This window comes from Glycine max, chromosome 17, assembly GCF_000004515.6.
Source record: "Glycine max cultivar Williams 82 chromosome 17, Glycine_max_v4.0, whole genome shotgun sequence".
NCBI classification, from domain to species: Eukaryota; Viridiplantae; Streptophyta; class Magnoliopsida; order Fabales; family Fabaceae; genus Glycine; species Glycine max.
This window is the reverse complement of record NC_038253.2, coordinates 10,358,165-10,380,819: the sequence shown is the minus strand read 5'-3', so window position 1 is coordinate 10,380,819 and position 22,655 is coordinate 10,358,165. Positions and strand designations below refer to the sequence as shown.

General features: G+C 33.4%; 3 protein-coding genes across 3 annotated transcripts; 1 reads left to right on the top strand and 2 right to left on the bottom strand.

Annotated features, from left to right (window-relative positions):
- Positions 1 to 650: 650 nt before the first annotated feature.
- Positions 651 to 4,332, bottom strand: LOC100818156 (SNF1-related protein kinase regulatory subunit gamma-1). The gene is made up of 6 exons (XM_003549803.5): positions 4,100 to 4,332; positions 3,511 to 3,683; positions 2,581 to 2,760; positions 2,009 to 2,284; positions 1,318 to 1,481; positions 651 to 1,236 (listed from the first exon to the last, which is right to left on the bottom strand). The coding sequence occupies exons 1-6, from the start codon at positions 4,269 to 4,271 to the stop codon at positions 939 to 941; spliced, it is 1,263 nt and encodes a 420-aa protein (XP_003549851.1). The 5' UTR covers positions 4,272 to 4,332; the 3' UTR covers positions 651 to 938.
- A 3,698-nt stretch (positions 4,333 to 8,030) lies between these two features.
- Positions 8,031 to 11,287, top strand: LOC100817271 (SWI/SNF complex component SNF12 homolog). The gene is made up of 2 exons (XM_003550822.5): positions 8,031 to 9,789; positions 10,838 to 11,287. Exons 1-2 carry the CDS (start codon positions 8,273 to 8,275, stop codon positions 10,896 to 10,898), a joined length of 1,578 nt encoding a protein of 525 aa, XP_003550870.1. The 5' UTR covers positions 8,031 to 8,272; the 3' UTR covers positions 10,899 to 11,287.
- A 2,634-nt stretch (positions 11,288 to 13,921) lies between these two features.
- Positions 13,922 to 18,487, bottom strand: LOC100817629 (uncharacterized). Its single transcript, XM_003549802.5, has 6 exons — positions 18,170 to 18,487; positions 17,091 to 17,136; positions 16,195 to 16,306; positions 15,892 to 15,959; positions 14,458 to 14,561; positions 13,922 to 14,204 (listed from the first exon to the last, which is right to left on the bottom strand). Exons 1-6 carry the CDS (start codon positions 18,266 to 18,268, stop codon positions 14,166 to 14,168), a joined length of 468 nt encoding a protein of 155 aa, XP_003549850.1. The 5' UTR covers positions 18,269 to 18,487; the 3' UTR covers positions 13,922 to 14,165.
- Between the last annotated feature and the right edge of the window lie 4,168 nt (positions 18,488 to 22,655).

Here is a 22,655-nt window from a genome sequence, read left to right as displayed (position 1 = left end):
TAACTCCACAGTAAGATTTTAATGTATCCCTAATTATTATTTTTAATTACCAGTTATAATTTTATATTTTATTTTTCATGTTGAACCATTCACTTAAGAGTCTAATTTGAAAAGGATGGGAAGAGGAGGGTGGGATAGTTTCAATGCAATTTTTACAAAAGATGGTTTCCTCGTTTTCATGTATATCCTTTTCTGTGTTTTTGTCAACTTCTTACGTCACGCACGACGGATGCGAAACAAGAAGTCTCAACTACTTGGATTACATGATAAGCACTAAAGTCACACACGCTTCAAATCCAACCCCCGAGAAGAATGAGTTTGTTTAGTTATTATTGGTTACAAAATGTTCGTTTTCTTAGTGCATATAGATTGAAATTAGAAATATTGTGTGTTTTAATGCAAATACAATATATAAAAATAAAATAAAAACAAAAACAAAGATCCTGAATCCTTGATGTTTTGACAAAATTATTTTTATCTCAAAATATTTTTTCATCTGAAAATCAAACATATACTTAATCTTCAATAACTGCGGTTCCATAAGCTCCTAGGCCAATGACCTCGGTTTTTGTTTTCTGTTTAAGCATTGAGCCATCTTATTAAGATGAGGGGTGATATATTTGGCAAATCAAAATAATGGAAACACAGGATGAAGAGAAAAGAAATTACATTTCAAAAGTTAACAAAACTTATGGTTACTTACACTTCCACCAGAATTTACAGTACACACAAATCTCACTCTAACACTTAATAAAACGGATGCAATTAACTTGCAAATTGCCTACTCGTTATACAAAGACCCAAGCACACGTCTTCAACCCTGAAGAGAAGCGCATTGATCTATTTGTATTTTTTTTTTCCCTTTTTACTTAAATTTTTCTTTTTTTAAAAAAAAAAAAGCTGCACCAGCAGGTTATTCTCCCTTGTAACCTTGCCTGTTAAACTCTGCTGTTTGCAGGCAGCGGTAGAACACCATCAAAGAAATCACCAAAATAGCCACGCGGTTCGTGTACTAGCCTTGAGATGATATCTCTTAGTGTGATTAGTCCTTGCAAATCCCCATCATCGTCCACCACATAGACCCTGTGAATCTTCTCTTGATCAAGTAGTTGAATCAACTCTTTGATTGTACAGTCCTTTTTGCATGTGACATATTCATTTAACATTGGGGATGCATTTTTATTCTTCTCCAAGTAGCTTCTAACCTCAGTTAGGAAGTCTTTTACTGTAATACCTCTGTTATAGTGTGAACATCCAATGAGTATGTAAGTAATGAAACAAAAAGCTCATTCTGTCAGATTCAATGTGATGACATACCTATAATCATGATAGATTTCTGGTGCAGTTAGCAAGAATTGAACGTCTCGCAAACTTATATTACCAACTGCTTTTTTGGTCTCTCTTTCGATTACAGGAACCCCTCCGACCCTTTTTTTCCTCATTACTTTAAATGCTTGGAGGACTGGTTCATCCTCATAAACCTGAAAACAAACAAATAGTCCACTATGAAGTTCATCAAGATCAACAAGCTTACTTGTAAAGGAAAAATGAAGTAATATACTTCTCCAAGTTCAGAGCATTTGCCATTATGTATAAAAATTGAAGATTTGTAGGATTGGTTCAACTACAAATGCATTAAAATTATGGAAAATTCACACCTGACATGGTTCAATGCCGCGGAGAGCTTAAAGTATACCATCTTAAGTGTAGTTCAAGAAAGGCATTAAACTGTGCCGATGCACTACATGCAGGCAAGGATGTGTTTGTGAGGGTTAGTGGATTAATGGATTATAGTTACTATAGGCATAGCATACTGTAAGAAGTATTATTTTGGTATAATGCACCATATGGTCATTTTTTACAGTATAGTATAGCATTATACCAGTCCTATTTTATGCTGTGGAAGGTGTATTGTGATATATGATTTGGCTTAACTTTTTTGGATGCTAATATATGCCAGTTCCAAATAGTTGATGCCGAACTCCAACTTAAGATAATAGGATCATACCTTGATGATTTGATTTCCTGTCACCAGGGGAAGACCAACTTCAGATAGTTTCTTGGTTCCCCAACTTTCGAACCACTGAAGTCCAGCGCATTCTGCCAGCATATGAATCACAGCAGATTGTGTAATAATGTTATCAATTGCACCAGAGCCTAAATCCAACACAGGAACACTCTTCATCTTGTACTTAGAAAGCAGCAAGAGCATGGTTAGAAATGAGTTTGATCTCTCTAAAGCAAGAAACGGGGCCCAGCGGAATGTCCCTGAAATATCACGAACCTGTTTGCCAGAAAGTTAGCCAGTGAAATAATTAAAGAAAAAATAGGTTATGCACCGAAAACTTTACACTGTCATCCAGTCACAGTCACATACCACCATATATATCACCATATATGATAAGTTTGTTGACTAACTATCTTATTCATCATACCAACGGTGATTTCTAATTGGTTGACCGTCTAAGTTTTTACAAAGACAATGCATAGTTATTAAATTCATAAATAAATAAGAGTAATCAAACTAAGTAAATAGCTAGAACAAGAAGCATTTAAAAGAAAAACTCTTCTAGGTTGAACCTTGGTATTCTTATAAAGTTCAGAAGAAGTGAGATCCTCAAAAAAGTTCCCTGCAGTTGTTGCAGCAGATCCAAGGCCTAAGGCTTCAAGTTCTAGAGCAAAAGCCGCTCCATTAGCTGCAGCTGCAATAGCCCTTGCACTGGATGGAGTGGACGGAGTCCTCGGAGACGTAGGTTCAGACTGTCAAGAATATCATGACATTCGCTTAGTGTGAAATTGAGACATCAATGAAAATGACTTCAACCACCAGCATCAGGTATATCATATCATTTTTAAGAGATAATTGCACTAACATCCCTTAAGTTTAGCATTAGTTACACTTATTCTCTTCTTAATTAAAAAGTTACATCTACTTTTCCTTACTTTAGGTATAATTTGTACACGTTTACACTAATGTTTTTTTTTTAAAGAATTGCACATTTAATTTTTATTCACAAACCAGACACATGGTACCCTTGCAAATACAATAGAGCTAGAATATAAGGAAGGTAGATGTATTTTTTTAATAAAAAAAATTATAAATGCAATCATCCATAACCTCAGAGGAGATCAGTCCAATTACCCCATTTTACTCATTTCACCTTTCAAATGTTCCATTCCATGATTTTATTGAAAACACCATCACGCATATTAAGTAGTAACAACCAAATCATTATACCAACAAAAATGAAAAAAAAAAAAAAACTGATCACACACCAAATTGTACATTCATATCAGACATAATTGTAGTCCTAGATTCAATTCAACATATTTTGAATTAAATAAAGCAAAAAATACAAAAGTGATCGTAAGTTTCAGAGTCAATAAATTCATGTGTGCTCCTCCCCACCCCCCTTTTTTTTCTCTAGAAGGGTGGTGTAGGGAATCACTGCCCCAGTACGAGTAATTAAATTGAATTAATATGAAACATATATGATATACATATCTAACCTGATGCAAAATCCATACAACAATTCCAGCAAACTCAACAATTCCGATGTATCTGTCAATCCAACTAGCGTCTTCAGGCGCCTCAACATCCACCACAGGCGCGCTGAAAACGTTGTGTCCTGCCAATATCTTAACAGCATCTGCTAGGGTGGCGTCTGATTTAATCTCAATTTCTAAACACAAAATAAAAAAAAAAAAATACACGTTCAGAACTAATCCAAATTCCAAACGAAACAAACAATAAAGGGCACACACCATAACACACACAAGATTTTTTTTTTATTAATCAGAATCGAAGACAAGTACTGAAAATTTACAACAACTCACACACTCTACTCATCCAACTCAACTAGACCCCCTCGGTCCTTAACACATACAACAAGATGACTCAATTGATCAGATAACTTTCAGTTCAGCCTATAATACATTTATCTTTGGTGTCACCAAATACTGTGTCAATTTTCATCTGGGCAGAATCAAAATCACTTTTTTTTATTGGTAATTCAATCACCCCTTGGCGTGCTTTTGATGATGAAAGTTGAATATGTGAATAAAAGTGGTGATTTATGAATGAGTAATGACACACTACCTGTGTTTGAAGGATCCAAAGGAAAAGCAGAGACAGGGATGCTTTCAAAACAAGCGTTGAGCTTCTCGGTGGGACTCAACTGTGCCTCCTGAACGTCCCAAAGATCCTCCACTCGCATCCCCAACTTCGCTTCTGGGCTTTGTGGAATCTCTTCCATCGTTGCCATTGCCATTACTTTTCTTTCTCTCTCTCTCTTTTTCTCTGTAATGCTGACAAGCTTATATGATCTATATTCTCCAACACATTCCCATAATATAATTAACTAGAAACTAGGATCATGGAATCTACTAAGACAATACAAATTAACATTTCTAAACCTTAGTTATTCACCGTTTGATTTCAATGCTCTAACTTTGACTGTTGACCTTATTTTGATCGTACGGACACGATGGTGATACTTGTGTGCGATGCATGGTAGTGGTCAACACATTGATGAGCATGTTCCCCTTACTGTTCGCTATGCTTATCCAAATTTGCATTATTATTATTTATTGAAACACCTTCCTCGTCCCTTTTTTTACTGTGGGCCACACTAATGTGAGCCGGAGAGGGTTTTGCGAGCCCATAGAATTGCGTAATAATTGAATGACTGCTGACTATATATGCGTGCTGGTGGTTAATTATTGGTGTTCAAATCGTGCCTAAATCCCAAGGATGAGACATTTGTTCATTCTAAAAGACAGTAATGATTGATTGGTGTTTTTTCTTCATGAATAATAATTATTGATTCGGTCTTGTGTCTATTATTTCTTTCTTTTGGGTCATTTACATGAACGGATAAACCTTAATGTGTCATTGTGATTGGAGAGGAGTAATAAAACTGGCAGTTTATTTAAATTGAATATTAGTCGAATGTATTGCTATTGTTTTGCCTTATTTTTTGGTACTCTGCACGAAAGCTCAATGAAATCAGATGTATAATCTTAAGGCTGTTTCACTTTCATACCGAGTTACTTACTTTGTTTTTGTGGGAGGAAAAAAACTGATACTAAATGAATGTTAATTTTCCTTTTTTTTTCTTTTACTTTTGTTGCTGTAGGAGTTTTACTTATTGAAGCAATTAGCTTTAGCTGAAAAAATGGACTCCTTTAAAAAATTTATCATTGTCAATATAAATTACTAAATCTTGATTGAATAATTTTTTCAATAAATACTCATTAGAAAGTAAAATGTATTGAGTTTTTCATAAGTAAAATAGATTTAAGCACTTCAACTTATGTACTCTATATATAATTAATTTTGCATGAAGACATAATCGATTTTACATTACACCATATTACAAGTTAACATCTATTGACCACTTGCATTTTGTATAATGTTACAAAGTAAACATCCATTGACCACTTGTATTTTGCATCATTGGATTAACTCATAATTTATATTTTTTATTTATAAGAATTAAACATAATATAAAAAAATTTACAAAATTTAGAAGACTCGCAAATCATGTTCAGTCAACTGACATGAACCCATTAATACCCATAATATGTATTCTTCTTGTTTTGACCATATCTCCATTCTTTTCTAAAAACACATCATTCATGTATCTCGTTAATTATCCTGTTATTTGAGATTTTACATATTTATTGTTTCTTTATTTCTCTTTTATTTATTTTTTAAATAAATTTCTCTTTTATTTCTGGTTGCCTATTATTCTTTTTCCCAATTTGCATTTATTATATTTCTTTCCCTTCCATCAAAAGGAGCATATAGGCCGATTCAGAATCAGAGGTATTCAATGCAGGATTTTCACATTAAATAAAAATTAAAAAAGAAACATCAATGAAAATGCACTAACAAAATAAAATTAATCCATTAAAAAATAATATAAAATCAATAATTTTACAATATCATCCAATATGAAAATCATTACATATTGTAAGTTTTTTACTTTTGCAAAATCACTTTACAAATCAAATAATGACAATTTATAATTAAATGATAGTATAAAAATATTTTATAATATTATAATACTTCATTATTAAATTCATTAAAAATATATATTTATTTACAGAATTTTATAGGTATGGTATAACACTAAAGAAATATAAGTATTAGAATAAATGTTGCGGTTTGATTTGATTTCAAAAACATAAATTACAAACCGAACCAAGTCAATTGGTTAGAGAAAAAATTTATCCAAACAAATCCAAAAAGAATTGGTTTGGTTCATTGTTTTTTTTTAGCAGTTTTTTATTTTTATTTTGCATCGATTTGGATTTGAACACTCATAGTTAAGACTTAAAAAGGATGAATACGTATGCATGTGTTGGGTTCTGCGGAGTTTAGATGACAATTTTGTGTAAGGATGACAAAACGGGTCAGGCTAGGTGGGTCAGCCTGCTAGCCTGTTATCAATTTGGAGAGGCGGGGTGGAGATCTTGATCCACCAATCCGTTGTGCCCCGCTCCTGCCAGCCCACAATATTACTTTTTTTTTATAAATAATAATTATATTAATATATGAGACTACTTAAAAAACAAAAAAGCAGGTCTTTAGCTTGATTTATGTCTAATTACTTTGTATTGTTTAAAATTTTAAAACTAATTTTAGAGTTTATGATTTTATGTTGTGATTTAACTACTTGATAAACTTATTATTAGTTATTATTAAAGACTATTAGTATTGTGTGTGATTTAAATACCTTCTATGATTTTAAATTTTAAGACTAATTTGATATTTTAAATACTTTGTATTCTCAATTATTTTTTAATTTTTTTTTTAAAGGACGGACCAACCCGTCAACCTACTTTCACACATGATGGATCAGCATATCCAACCCATGTGAGCAAGCCAACCCATCCCATCTCATTTTTGGTTGGCCAATGGTAAAGCGGGCTAAAACAGGTCGAGCTTGCTCGTTTTGCTCATTTTGTGAGAAACTTTTTAACCAAACATAATGAATCAACCCATGTAAGTAGTGCCATCTATCTTCAATGGTAATAAAACAATGTTATTGTCTGGCGAATTTAACAAGTGTCAAATTTTGAATGGATCAGAGGATCTGTCGGCCAAAAACTTCAGTGCATAAAGCATTTTTCATTTTATGGTGGCCTTAGATACATTACAATGCATTGTGTGTTTGAGGTATATTGTGGTGACTGTTGCATAATGCATATTGTTGATCAACTACGTAATACATAATATGAATTGCATGATGCATATTGAGTTCCACACTTCACATTTTTGCACAAAATGGCGTTAGCGGAGATTTTTAACAACGAGGATCAAATAGGAAAAAAAAGGCAACTAGATGGGCCAAATTAGCATATTTTAAACCACAAAGACTAATATGAAAAGCAGTTGCAACTATAGAAACCAATAAAGTATGTAAACCCTAATTTAAAAATAAAATTATTAGCACCCCAAGCTGACCTCTTGACCCATCCTATCTCATTGCATCCCACTAAAAGAAGCAAGTTAAGGCAATTGCTTTCGGAATTATGCATACATAATTATGGATTGTCCATTTTGGAATTATGTATACATGCTCTTAATTCTGAATTGTTCATTCTGAAATTATGCATAAGTAATTTCCAATTGGACAATTCAGAAAACAACATATGTTTTGGATTACTCATTTCATAAGTGCTCAACTTTTTTTTCTATTCAAGATCTCCAATCTAAAATTATAACTAGATCCGGAAAAAAAAAACCTTGGAACTTACCTCTTTGATGCAGAGCAACAAACGTCGTCAAACGATGACCCATGGAGGGCAACTATGGTGTTGGAGACTTTCAAACAGAGGAAAAGGGAGCAACTGTGGTGACGATGGAGGAAAAGGGAGCAGTTTGAGACGGAGGTTCCACGGAGGGCTGTCTTGGGATATTTGAAAAAAAGGAGGCGCAGGTGCAAGAAGAAATTTACGCTAGTTAAATGGACTAACCCGATGGATCAGGCCCATTTGACCGCCCATGCATATGATTGGGAGTTGGGTGACTGAGAGGAACCGAATGTTGTGGGTTTTGAGAAGCGGAATGGCGAGAAAGAGGTGATAAGCAGCAAAGAGTGACGAAGTCGAAACCATTAACCAACTCATTCGTTCAATTCCCGAAGGCTAAACAATCAGTAAGAACATTTTGCGTGCTCTTTTTTCTTCCCATCTAATTAGGGTTTCCATGCTCTCCAAACACTCCCTTCTCTAGAAGCGATTTAGATTAGATTTTACAACAATGAACAACACCAACAACATTAACAACATCAACACCAACCCAACCAAGAATGCCGCAACACCGTCGTTTTTCACCAACCCCGGAGCACCCTCCATCCCCATGAACCACCCACAACCCCACCTTCTCTCACAGACGCAGCCTCAACCACAAGGTGCCACGTCACACTTTCACGGCCACTTTCAGCTTTCACAACCCCAAACCCACGTCGTCGCACAGCAACAACATCAACAACAACAACCACACCCTCACCCACAAGTGCACAACAATGCCAACACCAACGCCCACGTGGCAGCACCCACACCACCCAAGCGTGCAAATCAGAAACCCCCTTCACGCCCTCAAGGCTCCTCCAACGCTACCCAATCCTCTGCGTTCAAGACCATGGAACTCACCGTTGCGCCGCCGCGGAAAAAGAGAAGCTTTCCCGGTAACCTGATTCCAGAAAAAGTGGCCAAGCTTGTTCCAGAATCCGCAATCTACGCCAAGTTGCTCGAACTCGAGACTCAGATAGATTCTGCTTTGGCCAGGAAGAAAATTGATGTGCAGGCGAATGTTAGAAACCCTCGCTGCGTTAGGAAAACGCTTAGAGTTTATGTTTATAACACTTTTTCGAATCAGGTGAAAGTGGAGACTGGGAAGAATGGTGTGGAGGAGCCTTCTTGGGCTCTGAGGATAACTGGAAGGGTGTTGGAAGATGGTAATGGAAAGGATTCTGTGGCGGAAGGAATTTCGACGAAGGAATATCCAAAATTCTCGGCTTTCTTTAAGAAGATTACCATATACTTGGATCAGGGTTTGTACCAGGATAACCATGTTGTTGTGTGGGATAGTGCTCATTCGGCGGCTGCGCAGCAGCGTGATGGTTTTGAGGTGAAGAGGAAAGGAGATAAGGAATTCACTGCGGTGGTTAGGATGGCGATGAATTATTCGCCTGACAAGTTTGTGGTTTCACCGCAACTGGCTAGAGTTTTAGGGGTTGAGTTTGACTCGCGCTGCAGGATCATAGCTGCTCTTTGGCACTATGTGAAGGCTAAGAAGCTGCAGAGTCCCAATGACCCTTCGTTCTTCATGTGTGATGCTTCTCTCCAGAGGGTGTTTGGGGAGGAGAAGATGAAATTCTCTGTGGCTTCGCAGAAGATATCGCAGCATTTGTCACACCCGCAGCCTATACACCTGGAGCATAAAATAAAGCTTTCTGGAAATGGTCCAGCCGGAAGTACTTGCTATGATGTGCAGGTTGATGTGCCTCTTCCACTTGAGAAGGATATGTCTGCGTTCTTGGCAAGCACTGAGAGGCACAAAGATATTGATACTTTTGATGAATTGATCTCTGATTCGATAAAGAAGATTCATGAACATCATAGGAGACGGGCATTCTTTCTCGGCTTTAGTCAGTCCCCAGCAGAGTTTATTAATGCCTTGATAGCTTCTCAGAGCAAGGATCTGAAGCTCGTTGCTGGAGATGTGAGCCAGAATACTGAAAATGAACGACGTGCTGAATTCTACAATCAACCGTGGTAAGCATTATGCTACTTTACCTATTTCGCTATTTTCTTTTGTGGTGTGAGGCATGCATGAAAAACATTTGCTTTATATCTCAGTTGACATATGACCTTAATGTTGGTATTTATTTGCTTGCTAAAATTGAGAGGTGAAGAGAGTGGCAACTTTTGAAACAGGCAGTTTATGAAAGAAAGTGTCTGTGTGACACTAATTTTAGACACAACACAGCACTTTGCATTTCACTCTGTTTTGTAGGCTAAGCAGTGTTGTTAAATATCGGCCATGCGTCGCCATGGTGGAATGGTGTGGCGGATTTTTTGCCAACCACCATAGGCAATTTGTGAAGGGAGGCCCACCATGGCAGTGCCATAAGGCGCAATGGCATGTTTTTATGGCAGAATTTTGGCCTTCTGCCATCCACAATTGATAACACTGAGGAAATGTCTGTTCCATGCTTCTTAGATGATAACTACTAGTACTACTAATAGGATTTGTTTCCATTTTATAATACCATTATATGGCTTCTAAAGAGATTTGTTTGTGCTCTCAAATGATGCATACATTATGCACTGCAGACTCTGCAAAGTGTTTAGGTCTGATTTGGGGATAATAAAGGCAGTGCCAGTAAGGGATTTAATCTAGATGTAACAGTATAGTGCTGGAGATTTAGGATTCATTTGTTTGTGTATTTATTGGGGAAATTTTTTTGTTTAATTATAAAAATATTTTATTTTTTATAATAATTTGACAAGTTTTTTGATAAATAACAAAAAAAGTGATTTAGTGTTTATTCTCGAAAGTTAGAAAGAGTAACTTCTAGGGGGGGAAATATACAAGCGGAATTATACAACATTTTTTCAAAGCATATCTAAATGTACCAGTGAGGAACCCTGCTCTTTTGGGGTTCATAATGACCAGCAAAATAAAGAGTAAAACTGAAAGATATGATAAAGATGGTGTTGTTTCTTTTATTCATTTGATGTAATGTAGGCCTTCGAATATATTAGAGAGATTTCAAAAGCTGTTTCTAATTGATTTGTGTTCTTTTATTAATATTTCCAGGGTTGAGGATGCTGTTATTCGCTACCTGACCCGGAAAAATGCTCGAAGTGATGCTCCTTGAAAAATCTGAGAGAAAATTGTGAAATAGTATTCTTTTTATTTGAGTGGTGGAGGTGGTTAGTTTTCTGATACCACTTTAGGGTCTTGTCCCAACATTGCCAAAGTTTCTATTCCATCCTTCATTTATGTTTTGGAGCAGAGTACTGACAGAGTATTCTCGAGTCAAGAATTCTGATCGCCCCTGGCTTATTGTTGGAGTCCCTCAACTGTTGTATCCATATTTGTTTCTCATCTACTCTTCCTACTCACCCATTCCAGTTTGGTAAAATGAGCCATGAGCAATGAGCTAACAACTTATGTAGAGCATCAAGTCTTCACAATGGTATATTTAAGTTCCTAGTTTGGATAAAGTAATTCAATTTCAATGAAATTCAAAATTTCATTTTAAAATATTTATTTAAAAATTAAAATTTCAATATTAAATAAAAAAAAATATTAGTCATTTTTAAGTATTTAAAATAATTTTACTGAAAAGGGATGACTGTGCATTGGGGTATGAATGATAGCATTGCTTTTTCTTTTTGTTTCAAAGCAATAGTTGCACGTAATGAGTTATGACATGTATGCGTTTGGTTGGATAGGGACCAGAGTGGAAACATTTGGGTTGGGGTGAGAGACCACTAATCAGAAAAGGACCAGATCATCCTTTTATTCAATGGAAACTTTGAAATTTGATTTAATTTGACTTGGTGTTTAGAGGTATTGTTTATGGTGAGATATTTCTATGGTTTTCTCTATCTCTGCTTTCGGATATTAAAAACCTTTTCATTATGTAGTCTTTGATTAGAAGGAAAAATAATAATAGTAATAAATGAGAGAGAAAGTGAAATGAGTGTTGTAATAGGGGTTGGGGTTGGCAAGCTGACATGACAAGATGAAGGCTAGCCTACCTCTGTGGTGGCTACCCATTAGATGATTAGTGCTCGCATGGTCACGCTGTTCAACCTTGTTCTTTCCAACTCTTTATTTTTCATTTCAAAGTTGTCCTTGTCTAATCCCAACCACACTCAACTTATTACTATTTCTTTTCCTTTCTCATAAAAAAGCATAAACTGTTCTTTCCCACCTTATCCACTCTCATTCCATCTGCTATTCCTACAAGAGAGAGAGAGAATGTCGAAGGAAATGAGCCAGCAGAGGAAGGACTACGTAGACCCTTCACCAGCCCCCCTCATCGACTTGGTCGAGATTAAGCTCTATAGTCCTTCTACATAGCCCTCATTGCCGAGTTTATCGCCACACTTTTTTTCCTTTACGTCACCATCGCCACCGTCATTGGCCACAAAAAACAGACTAGAGCATGCGACGGCGTTGGCCTTCTCGGCATCGATGGGCCTTCGGTGGCATGATCTTTGTCCTCATCTATTACACCGCCGGCATTCCTGGTAGACCTCTGCAGCGACAACAACTGGAAGTGCCCCACTGTCATTGCCATCTTCGTCTACGTCATCCTCATTGTCTTCGCACCCGTGCCACAAGTCCTCGCCGCCGCAACGTTCACTTCACCGCCTTGGATTCGGATCCTCGTTCACGCAATTATCTCCGACGCGGAAGTGTATCTAATGACATTGATCGTGGTTTTCGTAATCGAAGATAGGGTGTAAGATAGGGTGTGAGAGAGAGAACGAAGGGCTACTGTGTGTGAGAGGAGAGAATTTGAAGTTCTTACTAATTAGGTGAAATTTCAATTCTTACTATTTTAGTCTATTAAAATTCTTTTAAAAATTGATGTAAATTTAAATTCTTTGAAATTCTGTATTCAAATAACTGAATTATGATAGGAGTATTTCAAATTCACTTAAAAATGAATTGCCTTATTTAAATCCTTCATCCAAACACAAGGTAAAAGTCCTTGAATGATCGTTTTGTCACTCAACCGTAAGAAAATGTAAATGAAAAGTTAAAATATTTTTGGTGTTTGAGATCTTCGATATATATTCTATTTTTGTTTGAAATTTCCAATAAATTTTTCTTTGTTTTGAATATATGATATATTCATAGTTTTGTTTAAGAGATATGAAATTATTTTTAAAATATTTTGGACTTAGAACAACAACAAAAATTTATCAGATTCAATAAAAATTGATATATTACCAGGAACCTAAAAACTATTTAGGTCAATATTTTTTTTATATAAAGCTATAGGAGTGTGAAACTATTTGTAATGCTTTAGTATTTAAATTTATCAATTGTTAAGAATAAAATAGAAAATCAGAAGCTATAAAAAATAATTTGTTAAACTTTTGGTTGTCATAAAAGTTCCTTTTTTTCTGTTTAGATTATAATCTAAATTATCAAAATAATAGTACTAACTTTTTTCTTTCAATATAATTATAATTATAATCTTGAGAAAAAAAACACATCCAAATTTGCTCTTAATCCAATTTGAAAATGGTTCCTTTCGTTAAAGATTTTCTCTGTCGAAGGAGTTTTAACACTTCCTACCACGTTATTTCAATAAAATTATTAACTAAAATTTATTAAAAATGATAAAATTATACGAAAATTGTGTTCTCTCTTTATTGTCACTCATAAAATTTTATAAGACTTGTTTAATAATGGTTGTCAAGGAGACATAATTTTCATATAGATTTTCTTCCAAAAGAATGTTAACAAACTCTTTCAGTTATATCATTGTTAGTTGAAATTTATTAAAATTCACAAAATTGTTCTATGTAAATTTTGGCTGTCTCTTTATAAACAGTTTGATAAAAAAAAAACTTGTTTTAATGATTATCAGGGAGATAGAGTGTGATATACACAATTTTTCATATGACTTGGTCATTTGAAAATCTCATAAGAATCTATTCCCCCAACATCTTCGGCCTCAGCTAAAAACCCTTTAAAGGCGTGAATGCGTGCGTTAAAAATGCAATGGCACAATTGATGTTGGTACTGACCGCTTGATGATTGATGAACAAATCTCAACAACAATGATTAATGCAAGACAATACAGACACTAAAGGTCACCAATAGAACCTATTTACATGTCTAACTTAAAAAGAGATGGATAGAAAAGGAAAATATTCAACTGCGGATCGTAAATTTTACTTGAAAGCCACCGTTGACCTCTATAATTCACGCAGCAAAAAACATAATTAATGCTGATTGTCATGAAACAGTAGCACCAAAACGATAATATTCAACTGTAACTGTAATTTGCACTGGGTTTATGTATATTAGTTCCAGATCCTAAGTTACATTAAACACTAACTACTCTTACATTTGGATGCTTAATGAACAGAGTATTCCTTCCACCATGCTACGCTTAACCAGTTGCATCTTTTAGACGAGTAATAAGCTCCTCCTGCAGATTTTATTTCACGTATTAGAACAGCAAACACCCAAACAATACAAATGAAGATAACGTGGGAAACTAAGCACTTTGAAAACAATCAATCAATCATTGACCATCATATACCAGTTGACAACCATGGGCCACCAGTAAACAAAATACTATCAAGCAAATCAGTGGGCCGCGTTTTCCAAATGCCTGCATCTATATTCTATCTCAATGCAACTTTTGTATGCATGTATGTTAAAACTGTTGAAATACTAGCCTTCTTTCCTTTGGTTGAAAGGCCTTTAGATTTCAAAAGCGCACGAAGCCTCTCCACAGTCAGGTGGTGGAAGTCCCTAGTGGTTGTTTGACTGTTCGATCCCTCTGCATGATTTAAAATCATAATAAGACAAAATTGATGTATAGTGTGGAATAAAACAAGTCCAACCTACTAAGTCTCTTCCAAAATTACGAACCATTGTTATGGCTTGAACATATGAACTCAACTCAAATCCTTACCAATCACAAGTTCAAAATCACTTGAGTTAAGCTTAAGAGGCAACTCAACTTGTCTTGTTTACATTAATTATCCTTTATTAGTCTCTTTTTGTGGGTGTGGGTGGATTGTGGGGGTGGGGGGTTGTATTAGAGATGCAAGCATGCGTAAGGAGAAGGGGATAAGTAGCCCTGCTATAGCTCAATATCCCCCAATAGATTCACCACATCAAAGTCATGGAAAATCATGCCATGCAAAGCAAGCTGAAAGTTCGTTGGCCTTTTAAAGATTTTTAATAATGAATGCAGTTGTTCTTGCCTCTCAGTAGATTCAACTACTTTTATATGAATCAATCAAACATGAATAGTTCAATTTGATAAGAATTTCTAAAACAAAAACAGGCATCTCTATGATGCAAAATCATGTAAAGGAAAAGAATAAGATGATGTCCATGGAAACACTAAGATATATGTATAATCTGAAAGGTTAAGCTCAAAATATAAATCATCAAGCCGACATATGACTTTGAGATTCTTCAAACACAAAGGTCTTTGCCAAGAAAATTTTGAATTTGAATTTACAAGGACATACACAGCACCAATGACCAATTGACCATACCATGGTTCCATTTTAAGTTTTTCCTAAACAACTGATAATAAATATCCTTTCAAGAACACAGCTTGATACACTGTACCAAAAATGATTTGGTTCATATCAGTCAAAACACTCCTGGAGTTTGGGATGCAATGTGCACTTTTGAGGACATGGAACTTAAAAGCAAGTTATTAAATGACCTTATACAATCAATTGAGAACATCCTCACATTCTTGTGTTCTCTTGCACCTTTTTATAAACTACTAATAAATGCATGCCTTATAGAACTCAATAAAAATTGCCAAACATGAATTTGTTGTCTGAATCAATTCATATTTACAAAAAAAAAAATGAAAAATTGTTTATTAATGTACTTAAAATGAGGTTAATGTGCATGTCTGAACATGTATCAAAGTCTTCGAAAAGTAGCCACGAGTTGAGTAATACTGAACCCACTTGAGAATTAGGAAGTTGAACTAGTAACCTCAAGAAAAAAATGAATATTTTTATCATAAGCAAAAACATGTATGTATATATGGATGTAAGAAAGTTAGGACAAAAATCTTTAAATATATTTCAGATTTCACCCGATGCAAACACATTATAATGATCATATGAACTCACCTTGTCTGGAATTTATTTGATTATTTGTTTTCTTGGCTGATGCTCTTTCCAAACCCTTTTCAGCATTCCTGATAAATAGTTTGATGAGATAGGGTTTAATGACAATGGACCAAGATAAAAATATAACGAATGAGAGGCAGATATCTTATTCACAAGTAACCAAGCTCTAAGAAAAATTATCTCATAAGTTTTCACCAACAGAAAGAAAATGCCAAAAAATTGGTTGGGAATTTTGTACATGGATCATATGATTCATATCATACACTTTAAATATCACTCTTCCATAAAAGGTGGGAATAATACCTCTTTCTTGAACCATCGGATCCATCCTTTGAGCTGGAATCACCCTTTTGTTTCTTGAGGGTGAGTGATCTAATCAGTATGTTTTGTTGGTTTGTCTTAATATGTTGACCTTCTGCATAAACAAGGGAGTCAAAATGTCTATTTAACAACAATTATCTATTTAAAAAAAACAATTTAGAGATAGCTAAAATCTATAGGATGAGTATATATTATGACAATATAACCAAGAGGATTGCAGGAACTTCCATCCATCAATATTAATTGATACCATAATTTCTATGAAGTACAACAGAGGAATGGAAATTCAATAACATGATCCATTTAGAAAATGAATTATGAATCTTAAGTTAGGGAAACAAAGATGATAAAGCTCTAAGCATGCTTCAAAAAGTTGGCAAAACATTTTTCAAACCTATATTTACAATGTTAGAATTCTCTAAATTAAGACTACCAAATCAAAGATAAGTGGCAATAAATATACTAAACACTAACATGCCAAAATACATAATGAACTCACATGTTCACATATAGACTATTTCATTATAAAGTTGCAGACAATGGACATGCCTCAAAGATTAAATTATGAGTATACAAACACCATTTGAATCTGGCCAAGTAAATGCCCCATATGAATGAAAAATATCCATTCATAATAACTATAGTGATGACAAGGAAACTTGTGACCAAACATTAAACAATACATCATACTAATAACTATAGAGCTTACAGGTGTTTCTAGGGAAGAGCAAGTTTCTACACGGATAAAAGATTTTGTTTGTTTCTTCCCTAAAGTCACTGCTTGGGGGCAGACTAACATAAATATTTGAAGCTGTTACAATATGCTTTACAAGTTGCAACAGCATGTTGAAACACTACAAGGTAAAGAATGCGAAGACCTGGTGGTGAGGTATCATGATTGCATACATAGACCCGCATTCCACCCTGCACAGTCAAAAAGGTCATATTCAATCATAATGTCTCACATATAACTAATAACCTCGTAAAAATATTAAAAGTTAATGCTTCAATTTTACAGCAGGAGGTCTCCTAAGTCCCACCTATTGGAGGAAAAATAATTTTCCATGAAAAAAAGAAAAAATCACGACATTTACAACTCAACATAAAAAAAAAACGTGTGCATCAGAGAAAGTAATAAAAGATGTGGCCATGTTTGAATAAACTTCCCCATAAGCACTTGGGAAAAAAAAAACAAGTAGTTAGAATGAATTGAGTTTCTCTCTTAAGTTAAAATATCTTTTTTAAGGCAATGAAAATTTTATTAATGAGAACGTGAAAGAAATAAGCACAAGATGTGCTATAACTTAGGCACTTAAGTTTTATAAAAACTCTCTAATCTAACTTCTCTGAAAGTTGAAGTACATAAGTTGGTTAACTCAAGTTCATATAAGTGCTTATGGAAAACTTCATATCATACATTGCCTACTTACTCAAGTTTAACATCAGACGTTACCTTTTACTTTGTTATTGCCTACTAATCAACAAGGAAGTCGGAATGGAGCAAATACTAATTAAGGATAAAAAATAAGACCATTTGAACTATCTAATACGAAACTCGAATACTCTTTGTGGTAAACTGGTAATTTTGACAATTGATAGGCGAAATCTAAAACACGTACACCACAAATTTCAACATTAGCAAGATTAGATTAAAATTCCACAAGAACCTCAATCCATTCAATCTCTTCTAGTATTTTGCATTTTTGCCCTACTAAACAAGCAAAGCGATCTTACAATTCCACAAACCAAAAGCAAGGAAAAGATGCAAAAACAAAAACACCCACACATGATTAACACAAAAAACCTAAAACAACAAATCGCTTAGTTTCGCCAGTACATGCATAAAAGCAGGGAAAACGTTCTATAAGCACACGGATCGAAAGCGCCGCAGTGAATGCAGGTAGGTTCAAAATCGGAAATCAGAAAAAGGATAAGAGAGAAAGGGAAATTGCAGTACCGGATTGGAAGAAACGACGGTGGAAGAGAAGAGGCCGCGAGAGGGAAGATTGGCGAGGAACGGAGAAGCGCCGGAAGAAGAAGGATTCGGTGCATCCATTGCCACTGGAACGGAGGAGGACTTGGCCTCTTTTTTTGTTCTTCGAAGTGTCACACTTGAAATGTGAAGCGACTCCAACAACAACACCGTAACTTTCTGCTCTATATATATGTGGACCAACACGGGGAAGGGTGGTGGACCTTGTAAGTTGTAATTGTAGTAATGTAATGCTTGTGGACTCTTCCTTTGACGAGTCCCCTTTACGCGCACTTTGCAACTCGACTCTTGATCATCCGTAACAAAAATTTCAAACGGTGCTTTTCTTAATAGTTAACAAATTAAAAAAAAAAAAAGGATAAGATGCGTTTACATCACCTGTAAAATTAATATTTTTAATCAAATCTTAGTCACTCCATTTAAATAATTTGAAAATTGAAATTGATTTACTTGAAAAAATTTAAAATTTTAATTAACAAATCACGAGATATGATTTTATTATTTTAATTAAATTAATTTATCAAAATCATTAATAATAACATCTGATAATATTTTTCATACTATATTTTATCTTCATCAAAACAAGATTTTGAATTCCATAAAAAAATTACCATCTGTACGTCTTTTTTGCTAAAAATAATATTTAGTTACGCGCGTCTTTTATTACTTCGTTCTTTACATGAGTTACTTGATTTATAGGAGTAGTTGGTCACTCCTTATACTAAGTTTGGATTTATTAATAATTTTGACATTTCAAAAGAAAAAAAAATAGAATTAATTTTTTTCCTATCCATACATAATTTTTTTCTTGTGTAGTGGGTTATTTATATGATCATAAAAGAAGATATATATTAACTATAAAAAAAATTGATGGTATCCAGTTAGCTACAAACTTGAACATCAAACAGGCCAATTTTTATATGGACTAAACGATTGTTGTTCAAATCATCCAGATGAGTCAGTTTCAATCACAGATTTTGGCTTCTTTGGTTAGGGAAATTAGGAAGTAGCCCCGTGACAATCATTGGTCTGCCTCCCTTGAGCGTGTTCTTCAGGAAGCGAACCAGTGTGTTGATCACTTGGTTAATATGGGTCATCAAGCTAATGCTCATTTCATGATTCTCTCTCAATGTTTGCCTGTTTTAGATTCTTTAGTGGCATTTGATGCTAAAGGTTTCTCTTTCTTGTGCTTGATGGCGTTGTAGTTTTGTTTTTTGTTTCCTTTGACAAGAAAGAAGAGAGAATTCAATATGTAATTATTAGATATATGATCTTATGAGAGAATTCAATATGTCTTTTGTTTCCTTAATTGTTTTTTTTTTCGCGAATTTAAATTGTTATGAATTACTATATGGACTTATTAATTTTGGGAAATGATAAAAAAATAGTTTAAAACCTACTTAAAATTTCTTAAATAATTTAGTAACTTACCATGACACATTGACCCCAAGCAACGAAATATTTTGGGTGTGATACTTTTTAGAGGACTTGCAATATAGGAAGAAGGAAAGCTATAGTCTTTATATAGAAAGAAAATAATGTAGCAACTTTCACTGAGGATACTTTTTTTCTTTCCAATCAATCATGAATGCTTTTCAACTTCCTGATCTAATTTTTAGTTTATCATTATTACTGACTCAATAAAATTTTACATATCATACAAATTTAACATAAATCGTTCACCCTCGTGTGAATATAATTAAAATTTATATCATCACACTAATTCTCTATATTACTAAAGATGTGTTTGATTTTTAGTCAAAAGACCTTAATATACATTTAATAAGTAAAACTGAAAAAACTTATTTAATTTTTGATTTGTCTGATTACAAATTGAATTTTGCTTTAATTATACCTTAAAACTCAATTTGAAATAGAATAAAAAACAGAATTGGCTTTGGAAGCTCAATTTACAAGTAAAGTAAATCAAACTTAAATTATAAATATGTACTTACGCACGCACTGTGTGGAAAAAGAATTCAATTAGGTTCTAGCTTGTACGTATTTCTAAAACTTTTGGTGACTGTTTTCTACAATACTGTGAATTATATTGGACTATTCATTGATACTTTTAATAGTGATTTAACTAATAAAAGAATAATATTTTTATAATAAAAATATAAAAGACGTGTGTTTGTGACAATTTTTTTTGGTTACAATATGTATACAGCTAGTTTTCAAAACATAACCAAATTTGTCAACTAAAAGACGATTCCGTATGGACGTTTTCAAGTATATCAACACACTTTTACACTCATGAAATGGATTGGATATACAAGGGACAGACATTAAAGTGTGTTTTGCACCAAAAGAAGACATTAATGTGTTTTGATTTATTAATTATTTGAAAAGTCAACAAATGCAGTCAACGTTTTAGTTGTTTTCAAATATAAAATAAGTTTACGAATTTTGTAAAATTTACTCCACACTTTAGCATAAAATATTTTATATAAATATTTGACAATATATTTACATGAAATTAAAATTGTTAGAAATTTTATATGGTATTAGTTAATATATATATATATATATATATATATATATATATATATGTTAATACTTTAACGATTAGTTAATATATATTTTATTCTGTCAAAAAGAGTTAATATATATTTTATAATTGACTTGAGAGTAATTATTACATATATTGATTACTAAATATTAAATATTATTTTTAAATAAGAACGGAGTACCTAACAACACTTTCATCATCAAATATTAATATTATTATATAACAACATTTAAATTAGGAAATAAAAAAATTCAAAATATCAATATATTTTATTCTTTGAAAAATATTTTTCCAATAAATAATTTCATAATTACTATTTCAGTCAAAATATCTATTTTTAATTGTCAAAATATGCCTTTGAAACATATTTTTTAACATTAAGTATAAACGCATTAAATATCTCTTTATCAACTTTTTTTTAAGTAAATATACTTATAAGAGAGTAAATACAACCAATAAATTAATCATAGAGTTTGTAAAAGAAAAAAGAGCATCCCTACATTTAGATAATAAAACATGAAAATCCAAATTTTCAGTAGAGTTTGCTATTATAAGCTATCCATTGAATTGCTTGTAGAAGACCCCATGCCTCCGCATTCTTTGCTTCTAGAATTCCATGCATATTGCCACACTGTTTTTTTGCTTTTGTAAAATGACCAAGTTCATCACGAAGAATGTCTCCAGCTCCAAAACAATACTGATATGTGAAGATTATCGCAACTATGTTACATCTCTTTATCAACTTATTAATATAATATTTTAGCTTGTCCTTGAAATTACAAAATATACATTATATGTTTACAAATATCCAGTAAAAAAATGTTTATAAATTTAATTATAGAGTATTCACAATTTTTTTTATAAAGTGCATTAAATCAACAATAAATGAATGATTTATATTTATAGTTTATAATCTAATACAAACCACACTTTAATCGGTTTTTCTAGTGAAAGTGGTAGAATAAAAGAATACTCCAATATTATCAAGACGCCCAGGGTGACCCCATTCCTATCAAGTTGTTTCATTAACTTACAACTACTTAGCTAGCCTTTGGATGCTAGAAGATATTTGTGAGAAGAGTTGTCCACCAAATGAGATTTTAGCTATGTTAAGGAGAATCAAACTCACATCCAAAGCTATCAAAGTTCATTTGGTCTGATGGGTTAGGTTGTCTAGAGCTGAACTATTATTGAACTCTTTAATTAAAGCCTAAAAAGAATTAGATCAATTGAGCCAACCTAATAAGCCAGTCAAGTCATACTACACTTGTGAGACCGGCATTGCTGCAACTATTAATTTCACCATTTTTTTCATTTTGTTATTCTGTAAAAAAGATACGAATGAAGTAATTCATAAGTCTGATATAAATTATGAATTAGCCCAATCCATAAGTGTTTTTTTTAATTTACAGATTAGCTGATCCGTATCTCTTTTATAAGATGACAAAATGGAAAAATTGTAAAATTGCTACACCTAGCCATACCCATGTGAAACATAAGCTTAAAAATCATTTGACCAATTATTTAGCTTGATATTTTTTTATTTATAAAATGCATATAAATTTGTACAAAAAATGGGCTAACTTCACTAGATCCTGCAAAATGAATACTGACTTGGTCTGACACAACTCATCTTTGTTGTTTTTGCCAGCAAATCCTATTTTGATATCTCTACTCGCATTTATGAAAATGACGAGAGCTAATTCTAGGTCTTTAACAGTTTATGTCAAACTACATTTTTAGTGTATGCTTGAATCTTAGTTAACATAATTCAAAATATTTATAATCTGATTTTTTTTTTGTGTATGCTTTAATTTATTTTAAAGGAACAATTACTTAATTTTATTGATTTTTAAAGAAAAATTGAAAAATATATTCTTTCATCATATTTACACTAGACAAAGCATATTACACATCCAAACATTCATCAAATAAGCT